We start from the raw sequence: 21000 nt of genomic DNA, 5'->3' as shown, positions 1-21000 counted from the left end.
CCGCCCGGTACAAATATGTAGATGTATGTAATGTTTATGTAGGTTTATTTATTTTTATGTATGTAAGTATATTATAACTCTTTTGGCTTTTATATGTTTCTATTTTGTACACGGGCGTGAGAGCAAATAATATATGATAATAATAATATAATAACTGCCTCGTGGATTTAACAATCCTACCTATGTGTAGTTAAGCAACGTTGATCCGAGTCGGTAACTGGATGGGTGACCTACTTTGGAAGTCCGAATTTGGCATTTTCGTTCAGTGTCTCGGAGAACATGTTCGGTCTCAGTTATTTACATTCACATCTAATAATAATCATCTTAGTCGAAGTAATGCGAAAGGATTTGTGAACCCACCATATTATTATGCCAAAAAAACTACCATTATAATTAATGCCATGGAAATGGAGTACGATTCTTAGCAATGAGGGTTATACGATATAGGTAGAGAGACGCCGCTAATATATTTTATGTTTTGCATACAGCTGAAGAGCTACGTCTAGAACATCCATGCGGCAATCTGTACGCGGGCCCTCGCCAGCTAAGCGAGGCGGAGACCCTGGCTCTGACACAGTTCCTCCACGAACAGCGAACCCCGTTGTATACCTTTATAGCTTTCAAGGAGGGCGATGTGCTTGTAAGCAATCTTAAAATTCTCAATGGTGCTAATTCTGCAGTACAAAATCTCTAAACTAGCTATCTGCAAGCCAAATTTCAGCCCGATCCATCCAGTAGTTTGAGCTGTGGCGTTGATAGATCAGTCAGTCACCTTTTCCTTTTATATATTTAGACTAGCTTATGCTCGCGACTTCGTCCGTGTGGACTATACAAATACAAATACACAAATTTCAAACCCCTATTTCCCCCCCTTAGGGGTTAAATTTTCAAAAATCCTCTCTTAGCGGACTAGTACAATTAATTAGTCCTAAAATTAATCCCATTGATTTTACAACGTTCTTTGACGAAAAGGATGCCACTACATTTATACCTGTCAATTTAGTTTAGAGATTTTTTTCCCTATTAACAAACGAATTGAAATGGTTCAAATCTATTGTGAAATCTCTGTACCTACTTAGGGCAAACTTATGATGTTTGCGGTTAAAGTAGTGTACAAAGCGAGCACCAAAGTTTGTTAGGTACCTACCTACTTTAACACCTAGTACACTACGGAGACTCCGTTTTTCGAACCCGTTTATGTAAAACGTGGAATTGTACAGAACCAGGTACGAGGGCGCAAGCTCGGTTCGCACTTGACTGTCTTTTTTAATAAAAAGTTAAACATACAAAACAAAAAGTATAGATATTACTATAGACAGAATCTAAGGCAAAATTTTATATTATCTGTTACTAACTTACCTACCTATATGCTACATACTAATTTTTTATTATTTTGTTGTGTAGGGTGTCATGTATCCCTATTCGCACACACGGAAAAAGCGTGCTTTTGATCACGTGTATGTAAGTGAAGTGTAAACTCTTTTTTTCTAGTATTAGACGATTTATTTTGATTTTAAGGCTCCGCGCAAATGGCCCACCGAACACAGCCACCGGTGGCTGGCGACAAGCTGTTTACACTTTACATGATTTTTAACACGTTTTGTATGGAATCGCCGCACACGTATAGCGAGTGGCGTCCTCTCGGACTCAGTGTCCGCGACACGCCACTGGTGACTATGGCCGGTGGCCCGTTCGTGCAGAGCCTAAAAATCCACACCAAACGCATTTACTCTGCGTTGCGCGATGGGACACCGCCTTGCTCTATACAAACTCATAATATATTAAACTATTTTTGACCTTGGGACATCGGGAGACCCGCATGCTCGTTTGCTGATGGATAATCATCACTTTAATGCGATGTTTAATGTTTGCATGACATTATTTCTCTGCAGTATCACCCGTTGTCCACTCATGATTGACGGAATTGACTAAGACGAAATTAACTTATCATCTACTTAATTCTAAAGTAGGCACTGAGCACGTATGTTAGGGTACTTAAGCAAATAAAAATCGCATAATAAGCCTTACCAACCGGGTCGACGGCACCACCATAGCTATATTTATGAATTGATGCATCGGACAGTGCTGTAATGTGATCGGTTATTCTTATTACTATTTCCACGTATTGCGACACCGACGCGCCAACAGGCGTTGCGGCACCGGTAAAGCTCATAAATACTTACGATGTTCATTTGTTTACATTGACTTACGGTCCGGTGCTGCCGGTGCGGCTCTACGCCATTTTGCAGAGACAGCGCGCGTCACAAGCTGCTTCAGCCGCCTACAGCATCAGCGGGCGACCTTACGTCGCTGGACAAACGTCGGAGTTTTTACGTGAGTCTAAATTTACTAGCTAGCTGTTTCCAGCAACTTTGTTTGTGAAGAATTTTTGTTTGTTAGTGAGGATATAAACATTCCGGCCAAAATTCGATTCAAAGACTAGCCCAAACAAAGTAACACACAGAGTAGGTAGGTACGTATAAAATTAAAAACAATTTAAAAAAAACTATATTGAAATCACGAATACCTAGACAATAATTAAGTATTTTATTTTAATGTATATAACGGGTACATTACATTAATCGTGGTATGTACCCGTTATATACATATGTCGTTAAACCACGAAATAAGTATTTTATTGGTTCACAAAACCTTTCAGTTATTTAATGACCTTAATTAATGACACGAATGTCTCAGTGTTCTTTATTGATACGAATGAACGAAAAATGTTCTTTTAATAGTGAACTAGCTTATGCTCGCGACTTCGCCCGCGTGGACTATATAAATACAAATACACAAATTTCAAACCCCTATTTCCCTCCCTTAGGGCTTGAATTTTCAAAAATCCTCTCTTAGCGGATGCCTACGTCATAATAGCTATCTGCATGCCAAATTTCAGTCCGATCCATCCAGTTGTTTGAGCTGTGCGTTCATAGATCAGTCAGTCAGTCAGTCACCTTTTCCTTTTATATATTTAGATGTATTAATTTTGGTTTTTACTAAATTTTAATTCCATTTCTAGCCCTTTATGCTGGCGGTATAGAAGATTGGGTAGATGGACATCTGGGAATAGACAATACCTATACAGTTATGTTGTTTCGGCCCTCGGATGCCCACGATTCAAAACTAGTAACGGAGGTTGATTCTACATTTTACTACTCTACTTGTTAACACAAAACACAAGAAAAGTTCTTTAAAATTAACCTACCTTCCTATCCTACTAAAATCGAAATGCGAAAGTATGATTGTTTGTAGGTTTGCCCCTCTATCACGCCGCAACGGAGCAATGGATTATGTTATTATTGCATGGATATGGTTAAAGAACTGGAAAATGACTTAGGCTACTGTTTATCTCGGGAAATCAAAGATTCCCACGGGCCGTTTAAAGACCTAAATCCAAGCGGATGAAGTCGCGGGCACCATCTCAGTTTCTACGAAGACGAGCCGACAAGAAACTTGTTGTCAGACTTTGTCAGACTCACCATTGCAGTTTTGATCCTGAGTTGAATAAATATTGAGAACCGAAGAAGTTTGACCCACATGTCACTCGGGAAATGGGAAATACATTACAATTTGCAATACCAACTCAAACAATAAACAAGTGCGTGGCGGGCCACGGCGCGCAGTGTAGGGTTCCGTAGTCACAACTCTCGAAAAACAGATATAACTCCTTCACCTGTGAACCTTACTTAGCCATGATAGTTTTCCTTTAAAATTGATTATATATACTACTGCTGTGAATTTTTTCACGTTCCTATATACTACCTTTTGGCTGATAGGGGGGGGGGGGGGGGACACTTGACTCTAATAAAAATTAGCACTTTAAAACATCATATTTTACAAACGGATCTAGAAGTCGAAAGTCGAAAAAATATTCATCCCCGCTTTACATGTAGGGGAGCTACCCAAAAATATTTATCACAATGTTATTTCACCACTTTGTCGGCGTGATTAATATTTACACCCATGCCAAATTACAGATTTCTAGCATTAATAGTCTCTGAGATTAACCGAGGACGGACGGACGGACTTACGGACAGACGAACAGACGGATAAACGGACAGACGGACGGACATGGCGAAACTATAAGGGTTCCTTGTTTACTACGGAACCTAAAAAAGAGTCAGACAGTGAGTTAGTCACACTCACTGACTGACTCATCAACGCTCAGCCCAACGTTTTGGACCTAGAAAGCTGAAATTTTGCAGAGGTAGACAAAGAGTAAGGTCGGATTTTTCTAAATTTCCACGAAACCGCGGGCGATCATTGATATCCATATTTCCAAATCTGTCAGTCTGTCTGTCTATTTGTCTGCTAGCTTTTCATATCTATTTAACCAAATTTGACGTTGCATCCCGGGCATTAGCAAAGGCCCAGAAAATAATAGAATTTGCACGGGATTTTTGAAAAACCTAATTCCACATGGAAGAAGTTGTGGGCATCATCTATTTGGTACAGATAACTTTCCGTACGAAAATCCGTATTGGATCTATATCCAATATAGATTAGATATTTATAGGTAGGCATATATATATGTCGTCAGAGAGCTCTAGGATCGTCGTATTTCCTTCTATTGGGCGTTTATCTACAGGGTTATTATGTTGGCTTAATAGGAACGCGGGATTCGATTCTACACAAGTACACAAGTCGTTTCTCTTACCATCTTCAAACCATATTGTTTTTCTTACGTGTCCATGGTAACCCAGATTGTGTCATAATGCGTAGACTCGATCAACGCCACTAGACAACGCTTGCGTCCCGATTACTGCCGAGTATCTCCGACACTCCTGTTCTTAGCAGCACACGCCCTCGTGTGAAGTACATCAGCTGCAGTTACTCTGAGAAGAAATAAAACAACCAAAGAGTAGCTATTTAAACACTTACACACGAGTACTTGATTCCTCGGCCAATTCTGACCTCAACTTCAATAAAGAAAATCTAAGAATCATTAAAATCATTATCGCCAGTTATCTCAAATATCTAGCAACCATTTAACTGAGCTACAGTTTATTTCGCATTATTGTTCATAAACAAAACAAATAGGTTCTCAAACGCCTAAGAATCTTTTTTTTTTTTTTTTTTACCAGAGCCATGTATCAGTCGTTTACTTTAAAAATCAAAAATAATTCAACCAAAAAATGTATTCTGAAAACACTCGAGTCAACACTCCTATCGGCCCGGCTCCCACAGCCAACGAGCAATTGTAATTGCCCACGCACATCCATCCCCCGTGGATTGCGGTTTCACACTCACATCCATCACAGTGGATCAACGAGCAATTGTAATTGCCCACGCACATCCATCCCCCGTGGATTGCGGTTTCACTCTCACATCCATCGCAGTGGATCATCCGTGTGCATCTCCCATACACACGCGCACCTGTCTGCGCTACGGTCTCTCAGGACCCCGACCTCCACCAGAGCTAAACGCGCATCGCGCGCCCACGGACTCTCAAGTTGCCCCAAGAGACACCGATTTCTACCGGGCTGCGACTACGTAATAACTACTGGCACGGTCAAACTTCATATGGCTGATAGAGTCTCTACTCGAGCTGTTACTGATCATGATCATTCTACTGATTGTTTACATCACTCTCTTCGAGTGGTACATGACCTACTGGCATTTTTTTAAATTTATCATGTGCATATTTTGTAACTTCTATTTAAATTTAGAGCTTTTAACGTATAACGGTCACGTACACAACATAAAATCCATTCCGTAGGTACTGAACACTCGTGTTTGACCAATAGCAGCCACAGAAACCACATTATTAACACATTCAGCGTTAAACTTGAATGTAAAACTTTATTTAAATAACGAGCACTCAGCACAGGAATCTTAAGAAAATGCATTAACATCACCTTTATGTTCCAATATGCCTAAAATTGGTTGTACGACGCAGACATCTACGTGTCGCTCACCAGCTGCCCTCGTCGCGCTCGTCCCGCAAAGGAATATTAGTTGTAAACGCCATAGCTCGGATCCTCGTAGTTTGAATAAATTATTTTGATTTTGATTTCATACGTCATAATCGTTCGTCGTGCATGATCTTGAATCCGTGCCTGGTTATCAGGTAATCAAACTCGGGTAAATCTCCACGGTAATTTGGTTTAGGCTATTGTAAGGTGACAATCCGTTCACGCATGTTTTCGTTCTGTTGTTCAAACAGTGTACGCCAATTATCATTACCGTTCCCGTTGTTCCCGGTCTGTGCCAACACTGATCCCACTTCTGATGTCGTCAGAGAGCTCTAGGATCGTCGTATTTCCTTCTATTGGGCGTTTATCTACAGGGTTATTATGTTGGCTTAATAGGAACGCGGGATTCGATTCTACACAAGTACACAAGTCGTTTCTCTTACCATCTTCAAACCATATTGTTTTTCTTACGTGTCCATGGTAACCCAGATTGTGTCATAATGCGTAGACTCGATCAACGCCACTAGACAACGTTTGCGTCCCGATTACTGCCGAGTATCTCCGACATATATATAGCCTATGCTACTTTTTACCCCGGAAAATCGATGAGTTCCCTTGGTTATCATAAAAAAATTAAATACATACGGACGAAGTCGCGGCCATCATCTAGTTACCCTCTGTATATTAATAACTTTATATTTTTGCAGCGTGTGGTCCATGAAGCGTATGCGGCAGTGGACACTTTACTTCTTCAAAGCTTTCAGGGGACGTTAGGACCGCCAGTGATCACGTTAACAAGAGCAAGCGGAATGCCGTTGATTCCATCCTCAACAACACTTATTTCAGTGATTTTAATAATACTTGAATACGGCTAGACAAATTGAACTCAATAAAATTAATGTCGATTTAGAACTAAGAGTTCGTTAAAATTCAGACTTTTCTGAATTCAAAAGTTGCTAATAATAACAAATTTACATGTACCTATTCCATTTGTTTTATATGTGATTCTTTAAAATTGTAGGTATATTATTACATACATGATACACAGCAGCTGGTGTAAGTATGTGATATTAACACAGATCTGTTTTTTAATCAGACTCGTTTAAATAATTATTTAACCTACGTGTATTGTAATATAATAGTTTAAAACATAAATAATACATTTTTTACTAATGTCCTTTGTATTACTTTAGTAGGCAAGTAACTCAAACTCGTACATATTGAGCTTTCATTCAACCTCTTACATTTCATTGTGGCACTTGAATTCACAGTGCATTAGATTGGCATTCATTCCTAAATCGCTGCATATTTATTTTCTCAGCAGTCTAGTAATCTTATGTGTAGGTAGGTACCTAATCTTGTTCAAATCATGACAGTTTTCACCAAAATATTAGGAGAAGCCCCATTGGTTCCATAGAACTTGACGTCATCGGACAAAATGTGACAATTTTACTAACCGACTTCCAAAAAGGAGGTGGTTCTCAATTCGGCCCGTTTTTTTTTCGCCTTTTTTTAAATGTATGTACCTACATCGATTTTTCCAGGTTTCTGGACCGATTTACAAAATATTTTTTCGACTTCATACATACATACCTACATGTGCAGAAACAAAAGTTATTTTTTACTTTGTAGTGGTTTTGGAAGTCGGTTTTTTTAGTACGTATTTTTTTTTCAGATTTTTAGTGTAAGTAGTCAATGCTTGGTACCTGAAATATCAATTCAGCAGCAAATCTTTGCATAGGTACCAAGAATGCTGAGCTGCATACATACATACCTACACGTACAGAAACAAAAGTTATTTTTTACTTTGTAGTGGTTATGGAAGTCGGTTTTTTGATATTTTTTAGGGTTCCGTACCTCAAAAGGAAAAACGGAACTCTTATAGGATCACTTTGTTGTCTGTCTGTCTGTCTGTCAAGAAACCTACAGGTTACTTCCCGTTGACCTAGAATCATGAAATTTGGCAGGTAGGTAGATCTTATAGCTGACATTTGGGGAAAAATCTGAAAACCGTGAATTTAGGGTTACATCACACAAAAAAAAAAAATTGTGGTCATGAACTAATAATTAGTATTTTCAATTTTCTAAGTAAGATTACTTTACTATATCAAGTGGGGTATCATATGAAAGATCTTCACCTGTGCATTCTAAAACAGATTTATTTTTATTTTTATGTATTATAGTTTTTGAATTATCCTGCGAAATGACTGTAGTACGGAATCCTCATTGCGCGAGCCTGACTCGCACATGGCCGGTTTTTTATTTCAAGCTTGCTTGATAACTAAAATATCAATTCACCAGCAAAAATTTCCAAATCCACACAGCTTAGGAGTTCAGTATCTTGCAGCATCAGGATTGAAGAGTTGGGACTTGGATATCAATAACAAAGTCTAAGTATGCTCGGCATTTACAATATTATTTCACCAGGAACAGTTCCTGAATCTCTATAGTTTAGGAGTGCTGTACCATGCATCATCAGGTTTGAGAAGTTTAATTTATTTTAATTTAATTTAAAACAACTTTATTGTTAATAGATTTACAGAGAGTAAGAATACAGGATACACTTAAAAAACAAAGGGCGACCTGACCTTATCACTTAAGTGATCTCTTCCAGGCAACCCATACTTAAGAACTTATAGAACTGAGCTGAAGTTTGTGCTTAAAGTGTAATCATGAAGCCGTTGCTTGATACCTAAAATGTTAATTCACCATCAGAAATTGCCGAATCCCACGGCTTAAGAGTTCAGTACCTTGTAGCATCAGGATTGAAGAGCTGGGATCCAAAGTTCAATGGCGTAGTCTATGCTTGGCACCAAAAGTAATATTTCATCATCCGCAGTTCCTGAATCACTGTAGTTTAGGAGTGCCGTACCCTACATCATCAGGGTTGAAGAGTTTTGACTTGGAGTCCTAGCATAAAGTCGTTGCTTGGTACCTACAACATTAATTCACTATGAACACTTCCTGAATCTTGATAACTTAGGCGGGCAGTAGCCCTGCAGCATCAGGATTGAGGAGTTGGATCTAGAAATTTTTATGGGACCACCACGAAAACATCTTCTGTTGATTAAAAAATATATTTGCAAATCAGTCCCGAAATCTCGAAAAAATCGATGTAGGTACATACATAAAAAAACGGGCCGAATTGAGAACCATCTCCTTTTTGGAAGTCGGTTAAAAAAAGCAAGCTGAAGTGGCAGTGGACAGGTCATGTCTGTCGAAGAGGCGACGGCCGTTGGAGCCGGAAAGTCCTTGAGTGGAGACCGCGTATAAGCAAGCGTAGTGTGGGACGCACGCCAGCACGATGAACCGACGATATAAAGAGCCAAAGAGGCTGGCGGTAAGTTTTATTGTATTAAAAAAAAAAAAAAAAAAAAAGTGGCTGGATGAGGAAGGCCACACCACACCCGGTCCTCACCGGGTGTGGTGGCGCTCTTTAGGGAAGGCCTATGTCCAACAGTGGCTGTCCACAGGCTGATGATGATGATGCAAAAAAATCACGTCAATCCGTTGCACCCGTCACACCTCCCTATCCGCCTTCTCCACTCTTGTCTCGCTGGCGAATAAGTTTAAAAACTTGACAAATCGTCGCTTTATAAATCGAAAGGTTTTAAACCACTCTCTGTAAATATACCGATTTATCATGTGGCAAGGCGTGGGTAAATAAAGGTAGTACAATGAAAAATTGAAGGTTGCAATTTAGAATCTATTCGGTGCGCATATTTATTAAGTAGGACTAATTATTATTTTTCTGCCGGGCGGCGACTATGATAAAATTAATCAACCTACGTATAATATCTATTCTAATAGTATTAATTAGGTAGTTCTAAGTATTATGGTCTAAGTATTATAAATTATAAAACACTAGTTGACTCCCGCGACTTCGCCCGCGTGGATTTAGGTCTTTGACAAATCCCGTAGGAACTCATTTTTCTGAGATGAAAGTAGCCCATCCATGGGATGCAACAGCTATCTCGGTAGGAAAGGCATTCCGAACCAGTGGTAGATGTATTTATTGGAGGGTCGATATTGAAAGAGTTCTTACTGTCTGTAGACTCCGTGAAAAGAAACGTATGAAGGAAGCTTTACTCTACGGAAGGTAGCCATCTTTATTTTAGTTGTCAGAGTTGGATTTTGACACGCACTCATTTTGTTGTTGTTCAAAAATTCTCCCTCGCGTTAAATTAATTAAGTATCAGATTATAGCTTAGCTAATTATTATTATTTGAGATAGGTAGGTAGTTTCTTATTCGTGATATTTAATTCGGTGATTGTGATATAGTTAGAACAGTAATTGTTCGATGCTAATGTACATTGTGTTAAATCGTAACATCTAGTGCCATCCGGTGACTTTGTCTGCAAAGCACTATTAATAATGTTCGCGTAGTTGTTTGACGAATATGGAATATTAATTATTGGTGAATATTAGAGTAATTCGTGAGTTAACGTTTGGCTCAGTGGATAGATTATTATAAGGACATCCGTTAAGGTTATTTCTGCAAACGCTAGTAATTTAGAGTGTAATTGGAGATATACCGGCAGTTGAGATAATGACTAGTTTGAAGTGATAGTTAGGGTGATAGTAACTTGAAGTTAACTTTGATAGTACCCGCTTTAGAATCGTGTAACCCGGTTGGTAAAGAATCATTGATGACTCTCGTGTAATGTTGAAATGGATTAGACAATGAGTTGCCCATGAGATCGAATAGCTTACATTCTACCTGGTTTCTGTTGTGATCGCTTATTTGGGTGGATAGTAGTCGTGGCGCGTGTGGCGCACGATGCTATGGTGTTCTGTATGCAGATGTTCACAGAGTGGAGAAGGTAGAGCTATTGCGATATTCTGAATTAGTAATGAGAAGTCAATTATAAGATCTGGTTTAGATCGTAAGAGAGTCAATGCAATGATCCTTTTAAGAGCGTTCATGAAGTTGTGATTGATTACCTTGAGATGATTAGATAACGGAATAGGTCGTGATTTGATTGAGAGGTTGCAATGGCAATTGCGCCCTAATCACACGATGTAGTGTTTAGCTCAGGCTAGCTAGTTTAGAGTGAGGTGAGGGGTCGCTGTGAGGGGTGGTTGGAGGCGACCATAGGTAGGGTTAGGTTAGGGTGATCTGGTTGTGTTACGTTGATGGTTTCCATGTGTGAAAGAACATGGATTAAAGTACCTACTTATTAATTACTACCTTCTGATGTCGGCTAAAGATCAATAATAATTATCGGCCATCCTCCTGTTCTCCGACATACTTATTTAACTATTCAAAAGTACTTGTAAAAGTTTAATTGAATAAAAAATATTTTTATACATTTATTTATTTAAAAAATACTTAGGTGATGCCCGTGACTTCATCCAGGTGGATTTAGGTTTTTTAAAAATCCCGTGCGAATTCTTTGATTTTCCGGGACCAAAAGTACTGGCTACTGTCCGTCTCTGGCATGCAAGCTATTTCTGTAGCATATTTCGTCAAAATCAGTTAAACGAATGAGCCATGAAAATGTAGTATGAATATGGATATTAGATAATATGACTATGAGTAAGAAAAAACCGGCCAAGTACGAGTCAGATTCGCGCACCGAGGATCCGTACTACAGTCATATTTTTTCAACATTTTGCACGATAAATAAACTATTATGAATAGAAATAAATAAAAATCTTTTTTAGAATGTACCAATAAAGCCTTTTCATATTATGACACTCCACTTAGTATAGTAATCTTTATAAGTCGAAAATACTAATTATTTATTCATGAACACATTTTAACGTTTTTGTGACATGAATTTACGATTTTCAGATTTTTCTCCTTAATTCTACTATAAGTCCTACCTACCTGCCAAATTTCATGATTCTAGGTCAACGGGACGGTACTCTGTAGGTTTCTTGACAGACACGACAGACAGACAGACAGACACAACAGGCAGACAGACAACGAAGTGATCCTATAAGGGTTCCTTTTTCCTTTTGATGTACCGCATCGTTTTTTAGGGTTCCGTAGCCGAATGGCAAAAACGGAACCCTTATAGATTCGTCATGTCTGTCTGTCTGTCTGTCTGTCTGTCTGTCTGTCCGTATGTCACAGCCACTTTTCTTCGCAACTATAAGAGCTATACTGTTGAAACTTGGTAAATAGATGTATTCTGTGAACCGCATTAAGATTTTTACACAAAAATAGAAAAAAACAATAAACTTTGGGGTTCCCCATACTTAGAACTGAAACTCAAGAATTTTTTTTCATCAAACTCATACATGTGGAGTATCTATAATAAGAGAATGATAAAACAGAAAATAATATATGATATACATTACCATGCAAACTTCCACCGAAAATTGGTTTGAACGAGATCTAGTAAGTAGTTTTTGATTTATCGTGCAAAATGTCGATAAAATACGATTGTACTACGGAACCCTCAGTGCGCGAGTCTGATTCGCACTTGGCCAGTTTTTTTCATATAGAGGCATCTTCATGTGCTGTGTAAAATACTGTTGAGTACCTAGGTGGTATGTGGAACCAGTAAATTGGTTATAGAGAGAGAGCCAACGCCTGCCAGATTTTCGCTATTTAATAAAAGATGAAAGTTTCTCTGCGTATTATTGTCCCCAACACCAAAGATGAGACAAACATCCAAACAAACGTTCACACACAATCTTACGTTAAACTTCAAAGTATAAAGCCCTAATTTTTTTTATATTTTCTTCAAAATGGTATTAGAAATCACGTCATGCATTGTTAGACCCTTAGTTTAGTAGCAACCTCCTGCTGGACACTCTTAAACTTTTAAACTTTAAGGGTGTCTGGCAGGGGCTTGCCACCATACTAAAGTGTCTGGAAATGCATAATGTGATTTGTAACACTATTTCGAAGAATATATAATAAAATTAGAGTTGTGTACTTTGACGTAAGATTTTTTACACCCTTATTACCTGTTACCTCTCAAAGCTACCATGATCCAAACAAGCATCCAAACAAACGTTCCTTCCAGTGTTGGGGACAATACGCAGAGAAACTTTAATTTACATTTATAAAATAACGAAGGTCTGGCACGCACTGGCTCTTAGTCCATTATATATTAGTACATTGTGTACCTATCTATTCTTAGCTAGATACGCTATATGTAAAAGCACCTTTTCGCGCAAAATCATTGTCGTTAATGTCTGCCGTTAATGTTCGTCGTGCATCAGTGTCATGTCCTACATGATGTGCCTGTCAATGGCATTCACTGAATAGATCAAAGTGCCAAAGATAATTTCCAAAATGGAAATAAATGGTAATGGATAATGTCACGGTTGGACAAGTTGAAAGTTTTTTGGTCAGTTCAAAATTTATAATAATGTACCTATCTATGTTTTTAAGTAAAAATGTATGTATCTTTATTTGTTTGTTTGTCCCTTATGCCATCCATTCGATTGCAATGAAACATTGTACGGTTGTTGTTTGGACTTGCGGGAAGGTTTCTGATTATATAGTACCCTCAATGTACCCTACCATAATAGGTGCCACGCAAGATTAGCTAGTTCCCCATTAAAAAATCTGTAGGTGTAGAAACCAAAGGGGTATGGGTTTAATAAAAACTGCCATACCCCTTCCAGGTTAGCCCGCTATCATCTTAGACTGCATCATCACTTACCACCAGGTGAGATTGCAGTCAAGGGCTAACTTGTATCTGAATAAAAAATAAAAAAATAAAATAAAACGGTATAGTTTATAAACCTCGAACTGTAGGTTCGTATTTACATATCCTCTATACAAAGCTATAGTCATGACTATCTAATGTGGTTTTGGAATCGGAAATACAAAAGCGTGTATAATATTAGTGATTTAATGTAATACTTTTCAGTTTTCATACGCTAATCGTAGACGCTATAATTTAAAAGACCAGTGTAGGTACTTCATTATCTTGTACAAAAAGTGTTATAAGATTTTGGTATAGATTACGATGGGAACTAAAGAAACACTGATAGTAGGAAATAAATATAAAATTCATTGAAAGGAACTGTATTAGTTCATTCTAGTAGACAGTGGCTTGCTAGCGTCGCGGTCACTAAATGATTAATAGTAAAGTTATTAGTTAACAATTAAATTCAGCATATAGCGAACCCAACATGGTAAGACTATAATATAGTCTTTAGCCATTTGTTTTTAATTTTAGTAGCCTTTTGGAATATATCAATCAAAACAAATTATATTCATCAATATATAACAAAAAAAATTAAGGTTGCTGAAATTACAAATAAAAGGGCAACAATATTATCTGCGTACAGTACGTGGGTACACCGTTTTCTTAGTGGTACACATCATGAAGTGCAAATTCAAATGCTTTTGTACGTGTTTTTATTGCCTAAGTTTCATGTCAATCCGTGCAGTGTTCTTTGTGTGATATGTGCACATAATAAACAAACTATTACATAGGCAGGTAGGTACCTCTTAAATTAAAAGTACCTGAGTAGGTATCTCATAAAAATATTATTTTGAAATGTGTAATTCGTTACTTAGTCGTTGTTTTGGTGAATTGTAAATTATTATACCTACTTAATATTATAATTCATAGGTGTGTCTCCTATAAACGTGGCAGCTTCGTTATGCCTTTTTTGAAACGTTTGCTTCAACCGATGTGCTTTTGCTTTCGGTTAGAAGTAAGAACCCGTGAATGGCGACCTTCATAGTAATATAATTGGCTGAATTTTTTTACTCTAAAGGTGGTAAAGGTAAGGTGCACACAATTTCTGCACCAGAACATCTCAGTTTAAAGCATGATTTTATTGATAAGTAGCTAGGTATTGATGTTCTTTATTCTATGGGATACTATAAAATAAATCACATCATCCATTGCCAGATATTATGTTTGGTGGAAAGTCTGAAGGAACTTTAAAGGGTTCCGTACCCGAAGGGTGCCAAGCGTACCCTATTACGCCTCCGCTATCCGTCCTCCGTCCGTCAGCAGGCTGTATTTCTGAACCGTGATAGGTATAGAGTTGAAATTTTCACAGAATGTGTATTTATTGCCGCTTAAATATTAAAAATTTCAAAATGGCTGCCATATAAATTTAAAAATTAGAAACCGTATTTCTTGTATGAATGGTAGCTACGGAATCCTTCGTGTGCGAGTCCGTTTCACACTTGACTGATTTTTAAAGTTTAATAAATTATGCCTATATTTACCTACATCGTACAGCAGAATTTTATACATTACTTGGACCATTATTTAAAGATGTTTCCTAAGCTGCTAAATATGACTTGGCTGAAATAATTGCGCAGAAAAAAAAACAGTTTTATGACATAGTTACCCACCTTGGTTTGGCTTTTACGGGTTTGACTTTCGCGCTTATATAAGTAGTAGGTAAGGTTAAGGTAGGTAGTAGGTAAGTAAGTAGGTACCTAGTACATACAAACCAAGCTAATTGACAGCAAACAGGAAACAAACGGAGAACCGCTCCTTTAACTAAATATAGGTAGGTAACTATTTACTTGTAGATAGACAACCGATGAGTGGACATTTTTTTCTATAGGTATGTAAAATTAGCTTTTGTCCTCGGATTTGCTCGCGTGAAGTTCGACTCTAGAAGGTATTGAGTATCTTTTTAGGGTTCCGTAACTAAAAAACGGAACCCTAATAGAATCACTTTGTTGTCTGTCTGTCTGTCGGTCTGTCAAGAAACCTACAGGGTACTTCCCGTTGACCTAGAATCATGAAATTTGGCAGGTAGGTAGGTCTTATAGCTGACATTCGGCGAAAAATCTGAAAACCGTGAATTTGTGGTTACATCACACAAAAAAAAAATTGTGGTCATGTACTAATAATTAGTATTTTCAACTTTTGAAGTGAGATGACTATATCAAGTGGGGTATCATATGAAAGGTCTTCACCTGTACATTCTAAAACAGATTTTTATTTATTTTTATGCATCATAGTTTTGGAATTATCGTGCAAAATGTCGAAAAAATACGACTGTATTACGGAACCCTCGTTGCGTGAGCCTGACTCGCACTTGGCCGGTTTTTTTTACTGAACCGCGTTCGATAAAGTTAAGACAGTAGCATAGGTAGCCCGACTTGGCCTAATACACCTTTGTTACCTGTTATCTGCCAAAGTCACGATGATCCAAACTTCATAGTCGCTGATCGTTCCTATACCTGTGTTGGGGATTATACACCATAGAAACCTTCAGCTTTTATAAAATAACGAAGGTTTTCTTGTATATCTAACGGGCTCTTAGCACTCTTAGTCGATTATAGCATAAAGGGAAAAATTCGAAAACCGTGAATTTGTGGTTACTTAAACTTTACAAGAAAAATTAAAATGTGTTATTTTTTATACTTACCTAATGGTACGGAACCCTTGATGTGCGAGTCTGACTCACACTTGACCGGTCTTTTTATAATTACGAACATGTAACTAAGTTATGAGGTAGGTACCTGCCTTTTATAATAGGTACTTACTTTACTTTTACATATGGGTATCTCACTACCTACTTAGTAAATAATTATTGTAGGTATGATTGTTGCGATTAACTCTTAACATGCGTGGATATCTAATCTGTGAGTTTAATATGTATTAATATTAAAGCAATAAAAAGATTATCCAAACACTTAGGCAGAGATCTATACAGGCTGTAACCAGAACGCTAGCAAAAACGAAGACAGGTGATAGTAGGTACCTACTGACGATTACTGTTATAATGCCATAGAAAAAAAACGCAAAAAAAAAACAATTTAAAAATCCTATATTTTGTAAAAGTTCACGATTGCAAATAAAACATCTGATGATGCTAGATGTCAACGTATGGTGTGGAAGTTAGGCCACTCGGAGTCGATGCCGAGTGGTCACGTGAATATAACGTGAATATAAATCTGTGTAACTTTTTTTTTGTTGTTTATTTTGTAAAATAAATGATTAAATAAAAAATAAAAATATTTTGAAGGAACAGATCTTTTAAGAAGGAACTGAATAATATGACAAATGGTTACTTTTTAAATATTTAATCAAATCAATCAGAATCATTCGAATCATCATCATTATCAGTGTCAATTTCACCGGAATCATTTTTTTTTAACAGATATAGCGAGCAAACGAGCAGGCGGGTCACCTGATGTTAAGTAATTACCGCCGCCCAGGAACCGACGATGCGTTGCCGGCCTTCTAGGAAATCATCTTCATCTTGTATCATCTTCCGACGAATTGAGAACCTCCTCCTTTTTTTGAAGTCGGTTAAAAAAACATACAAAATTCATACTTACAAATTACATCTATGGATAATAATAATTTACTAAAAATAATAAGTAAAACGTCGTCTTTGACACAATATTAGTCTATGTTATCTGTAAATACATAAACAAATCTAACAACTAAAAATGTAAATAAAATAATGTAAAATAATGAACCAACCCTAATAATGAACGACTTTTCGACGTTTACTTTCTATACTGACGTTACTTCACTATCCGCTCGCGCACTCACGCACACAATCACAACGTGTTTGTAGACTTGGTTACCACAAGTAAAGCGCGCGTCGCTTCGTGAGATAAAAATAATATACTGGATTGTGTTTAGGTAGTTTAACAATAACGCTAAGTTTTTGCTAGCGTTCTGGTTACACCCTGTATAAACGAGACGAATTTATGCCAGCGATATAACGCTGTCTCGTTTTAACAGTGTCTTCAGTCTAAGCAAAGTCAAAATACTCTCTAAAGATCTCAGCCTGAATCCCACGTCCACTAGCAATACAACTTGCATATTATACATTGTCATTGTCATACAAACTTGCAGAATTTGGCTTACTGCGAGTAGGTACCTCAAGCGATCACTTCAGGCAGGTGAAGGGGATCTAACTAACTTCTGCAAGTTGTTTCGTTAGTGGCACTTATTTAAATGAAAAATTACCTATCACATGTTTGCTGCACCTACTGTGGTACATTTCATACGTATGTTACAAATTGTTTGTGAATTTTTTGGTATCTTAGTATTTGCGTTTTGTGTTACATATTTATACCCTACGCTACCCTACCCTATTATTATTAGGTATTATTACCTAAAATCTTAGAAATGGAACTTGAGAAGAACTTTTCCATTCGTATCTATCAAGCATTTCACCAAGGTTTTCCCTGTTCTTCTTTAAAAAACTTACACAATCCTTCTAGTAGTGTTAATACAACATGTAATAATAATATGTCTAATATGAATTTCATTATATCGTCTTTGTTTATCTAAATACTATGTCTTTACTACGTCTTTCTTATGTAAATACGAGTCTGTTTAAAAGCATCGTAAACAAAATCTAGTAGGTATAGGTAGGTAGGTGCACTAACATACAAAGTACAAACATTGAACAATTATTATTAATGTTTATCGGAATTTTAACAAGGTCAGATGAAATCTTTTATACCTAGATATTTAATCAAAGATAAACCGTCGCCTGAATTTTTCAATAAGTAGGTACTTACTAATTATTACCAGCTTATATCTATGATGATAAACTTAAAACTATGTAAATAATGTCCTGCCAATATGAATTATTGGCGAGCAATCTAGGATAATGGCATAATGCACGCAGTTGATGCCAATATTTAGTACTAAATATTCTACTGTTATTGATAATGTTAAAAAGAAGAAAAATATGGAAAAAATCATAATACCTACCTACTTCTAAAAACCAAAGATAGAGCTATCAATCTTTTTGCTGCGAGTTATTAAACTTTTATTGCCAATCAATAAGTATTTATAATATCAAGCGCTAATTCTCAAATCATAATGACAAAAAGTACATACTTACCTGCCGCAATAAACGTTTATCGGTCAGATAAATTTACCTAATCCATGTATTATAAGATATAACATTGTGACGTGGCATAGGGACATCACGCACGGTGGCGCCTTTTTGAACGATCGTGGACCGTGGTCAGAGGCCAAGCGACGAATCGCGACTATTTTGAGTGTATTGCGAATTTGTCGCGGTGGGCGATCTCCCATATAGAAGCTGTTATGGCCGTATGCAGATAATAATCCACTTCAAATTCAAAATTCTAATTCAAAATACCTTAACCTATTTTAGGATTTTGGTCTATTGACCAAAATCCAGCTTTCCGGGAATTTTTTTTTGAGTTATAGGGCCTCATAAGAAAGCTCCAAGTCACTCAGCGGGCGATGGAGAGAGCTATGCTCAAAGTTTATCTAGTGTTCAAATCAGAAATGAGGAGATCCGTAGGAGAACTAGAGTAACCGACATAGTTCACGGGTTGCGAAGCATAAGTGGCAATGGGCAGGGCACACAGTTCGGAAAACCGATAGACGTTAGGGTCTCAAGGCGAGAATGACGACCTCGCACCGAAAGGCACAGCGTCGGAACACCCCCCACTAGGTGGACGGACGGCATCAGACGAGTCGCAGGGAGCCGCTGCATTCAGGAGGCGCAATACCGTGGCGTTTGGATTCTATACAAGAGTCCCTATGTCCAGCAGTGGATGTCTATGGGTTGATGATGATGATGAATTAGAGTAATATGTTAGTGTTTTTTATATCTCAGAGTTTTGTTATTTTCTTCACAGAAGGAAAAAAGGGGTAAAGTAAACAATGCGTTTGATCCGTCGGAGCCGCCGCCATCACTAAGTACCGCAATTGGAAATGAAAAGGCCGGCGCGGGCGTGGAGACTGTAAAGGTAAGGTATAATACTTACAATACCTATGTGTTATATACCGTCATATGACAGTCGTACATTGAATTGTAATTTACATTTCAAAAGAATCTTGTTTTGAAGTATAAATTACACCATGATTCATCATAACCATACGTAGTCGTAGGAACGCAATACGTTGATAAAATGTTACCTATCTACTCAAGGACATTTTGAACTATAAAATCATAAGCAATTTACGATTTGTCTAATTTTTTTAGAAAGAACGCAAAGTTTACTTATACAAAATAATATACCTATAAGAATAATAATAATAAATACGATACGGTTCATTACACCAAGTTATAACATGGCGCGAGTTAGTGCGGTAGCGTACAAAGAAACTCAATTAATATTTATTTCTAACCTTGATATGATAGGTGCTTTGTTTTTTACGGGCGATTGTCATTTGTTCTATGCCTACTAAATCGGGTTAATAGCACAACTCTTATAATAATAATTTATTTTCATAGTATTAAGTAGGTATAACAAGTCAGTAATTATTTATTTTATTTCAAAACACCCACTGCTGATTAATTGGAAAGTCTAACTTTCCATACTCAGGTAGGTAAGGCAGAATATCAAAAAAAAAAATTATGTTTAACCGGCTCAGATCTTACTTCTGTACCTATTTCTGATAGTGCTTTAACTTCCAGACTGCCGATCTTGAGGATGGAGAACCCGAAAGAGCTATGTGGGGAAATCAAATTGAGTTCCTCATGTCTTGCATTGCCACTTCGGTGGGTTTGGGAAACGTGTGGCGATTTCCCTTCGTTGCCTACCAAAACGGCGGTGGCGCCTTCCTTATTCCCTACATAATAGTACTTATTCTTATCGGAAAGCCAATGTACTACATTGAAGGCGTATTGGGTCAGTTCAGTTCCAGAAACACTGTAAAAGTATGGTCGTTAGCTCCAGCAATGAAAGGTACAATTCTTAATTTACATCTGGCTTCTAATTTGAATTGAAATGGATATGTTGACCTAAGTATCTATAAATTATTATGCCTATTAGCATGATTTCAACAAACAAGGATTAAAAAATCCGTTTTTTTTTCAGGTATAGGATACGCGCAGTCTTTAGCTTGCACTTACATTCTTTCCTACTATGTATCCATCATCGGACTGTGCCTTTACTACCTCGCAATGAGTTTTCAGTCGCCGTTGCCGTGGGCTGTCTGTGAACCGCACTGGCGCAACTGCGTACCATCAGGACAGACTGAAAATGTGGTCTTAACAAATGAGTCCCGTAGCAGTGCCGACCTGTATTTTGTGTAAGAAACTATATTTTAGTACACATATAGGTCGATGCACATAATTTTCTGCCGCGTAGGTACTGTATCCACTTCTTTGTCGAAGGTTACATAATTAAAGTTTGCGCGACTGTGACCACGCGGATGTAGCTGCGGGCATCAT

General features: G+C 37.5%; 1 protein-coding gene across 1 annotated transcript in view; it reads left to right on the top strand.

Moving 5' to 3' along the window:
* LOC117987676 (uncharacterized) overlaps positions 1–21000 on the top strand; it is a 52372-nt gene that overhangs the window by 6663 nt on the left and 24709 nt on the right. The window contains exons 7-9 of the mRNA XM_069502740.1: positions 19460–19570; positions 20242–20512; positions 20645–20858. Coding sequence (XP_069358841.1) covers positions 19460–19570; positions 20242–20512; positions 20645–20858 — 596 coding nt within the window. The remainder of the gene's footprint in view (positions 1–19459; positions 19571–20241; positions 20513–20644; positions 20859–21000) is intronic.

This window comes from Maniola hyperantus, chromosome 13 (assembly GCF_902806685.2).
Source record: "Maniola hyperantus chromosome 13, iAphHyp1.2, whole genome shotgun sequence".
Classification (NCBI taxonomy): domain Eukaryota; kingdom Metazoa; phylum Arthropoda; class Insecta; order Lepidoptera; family Nymphalidae; genus Maniola; species Maniola hyperantus.
Note: the sequence above shows the minus strand (reverse complement) of the source record. Positions and strands in the feature narration are given on the sequence as shown.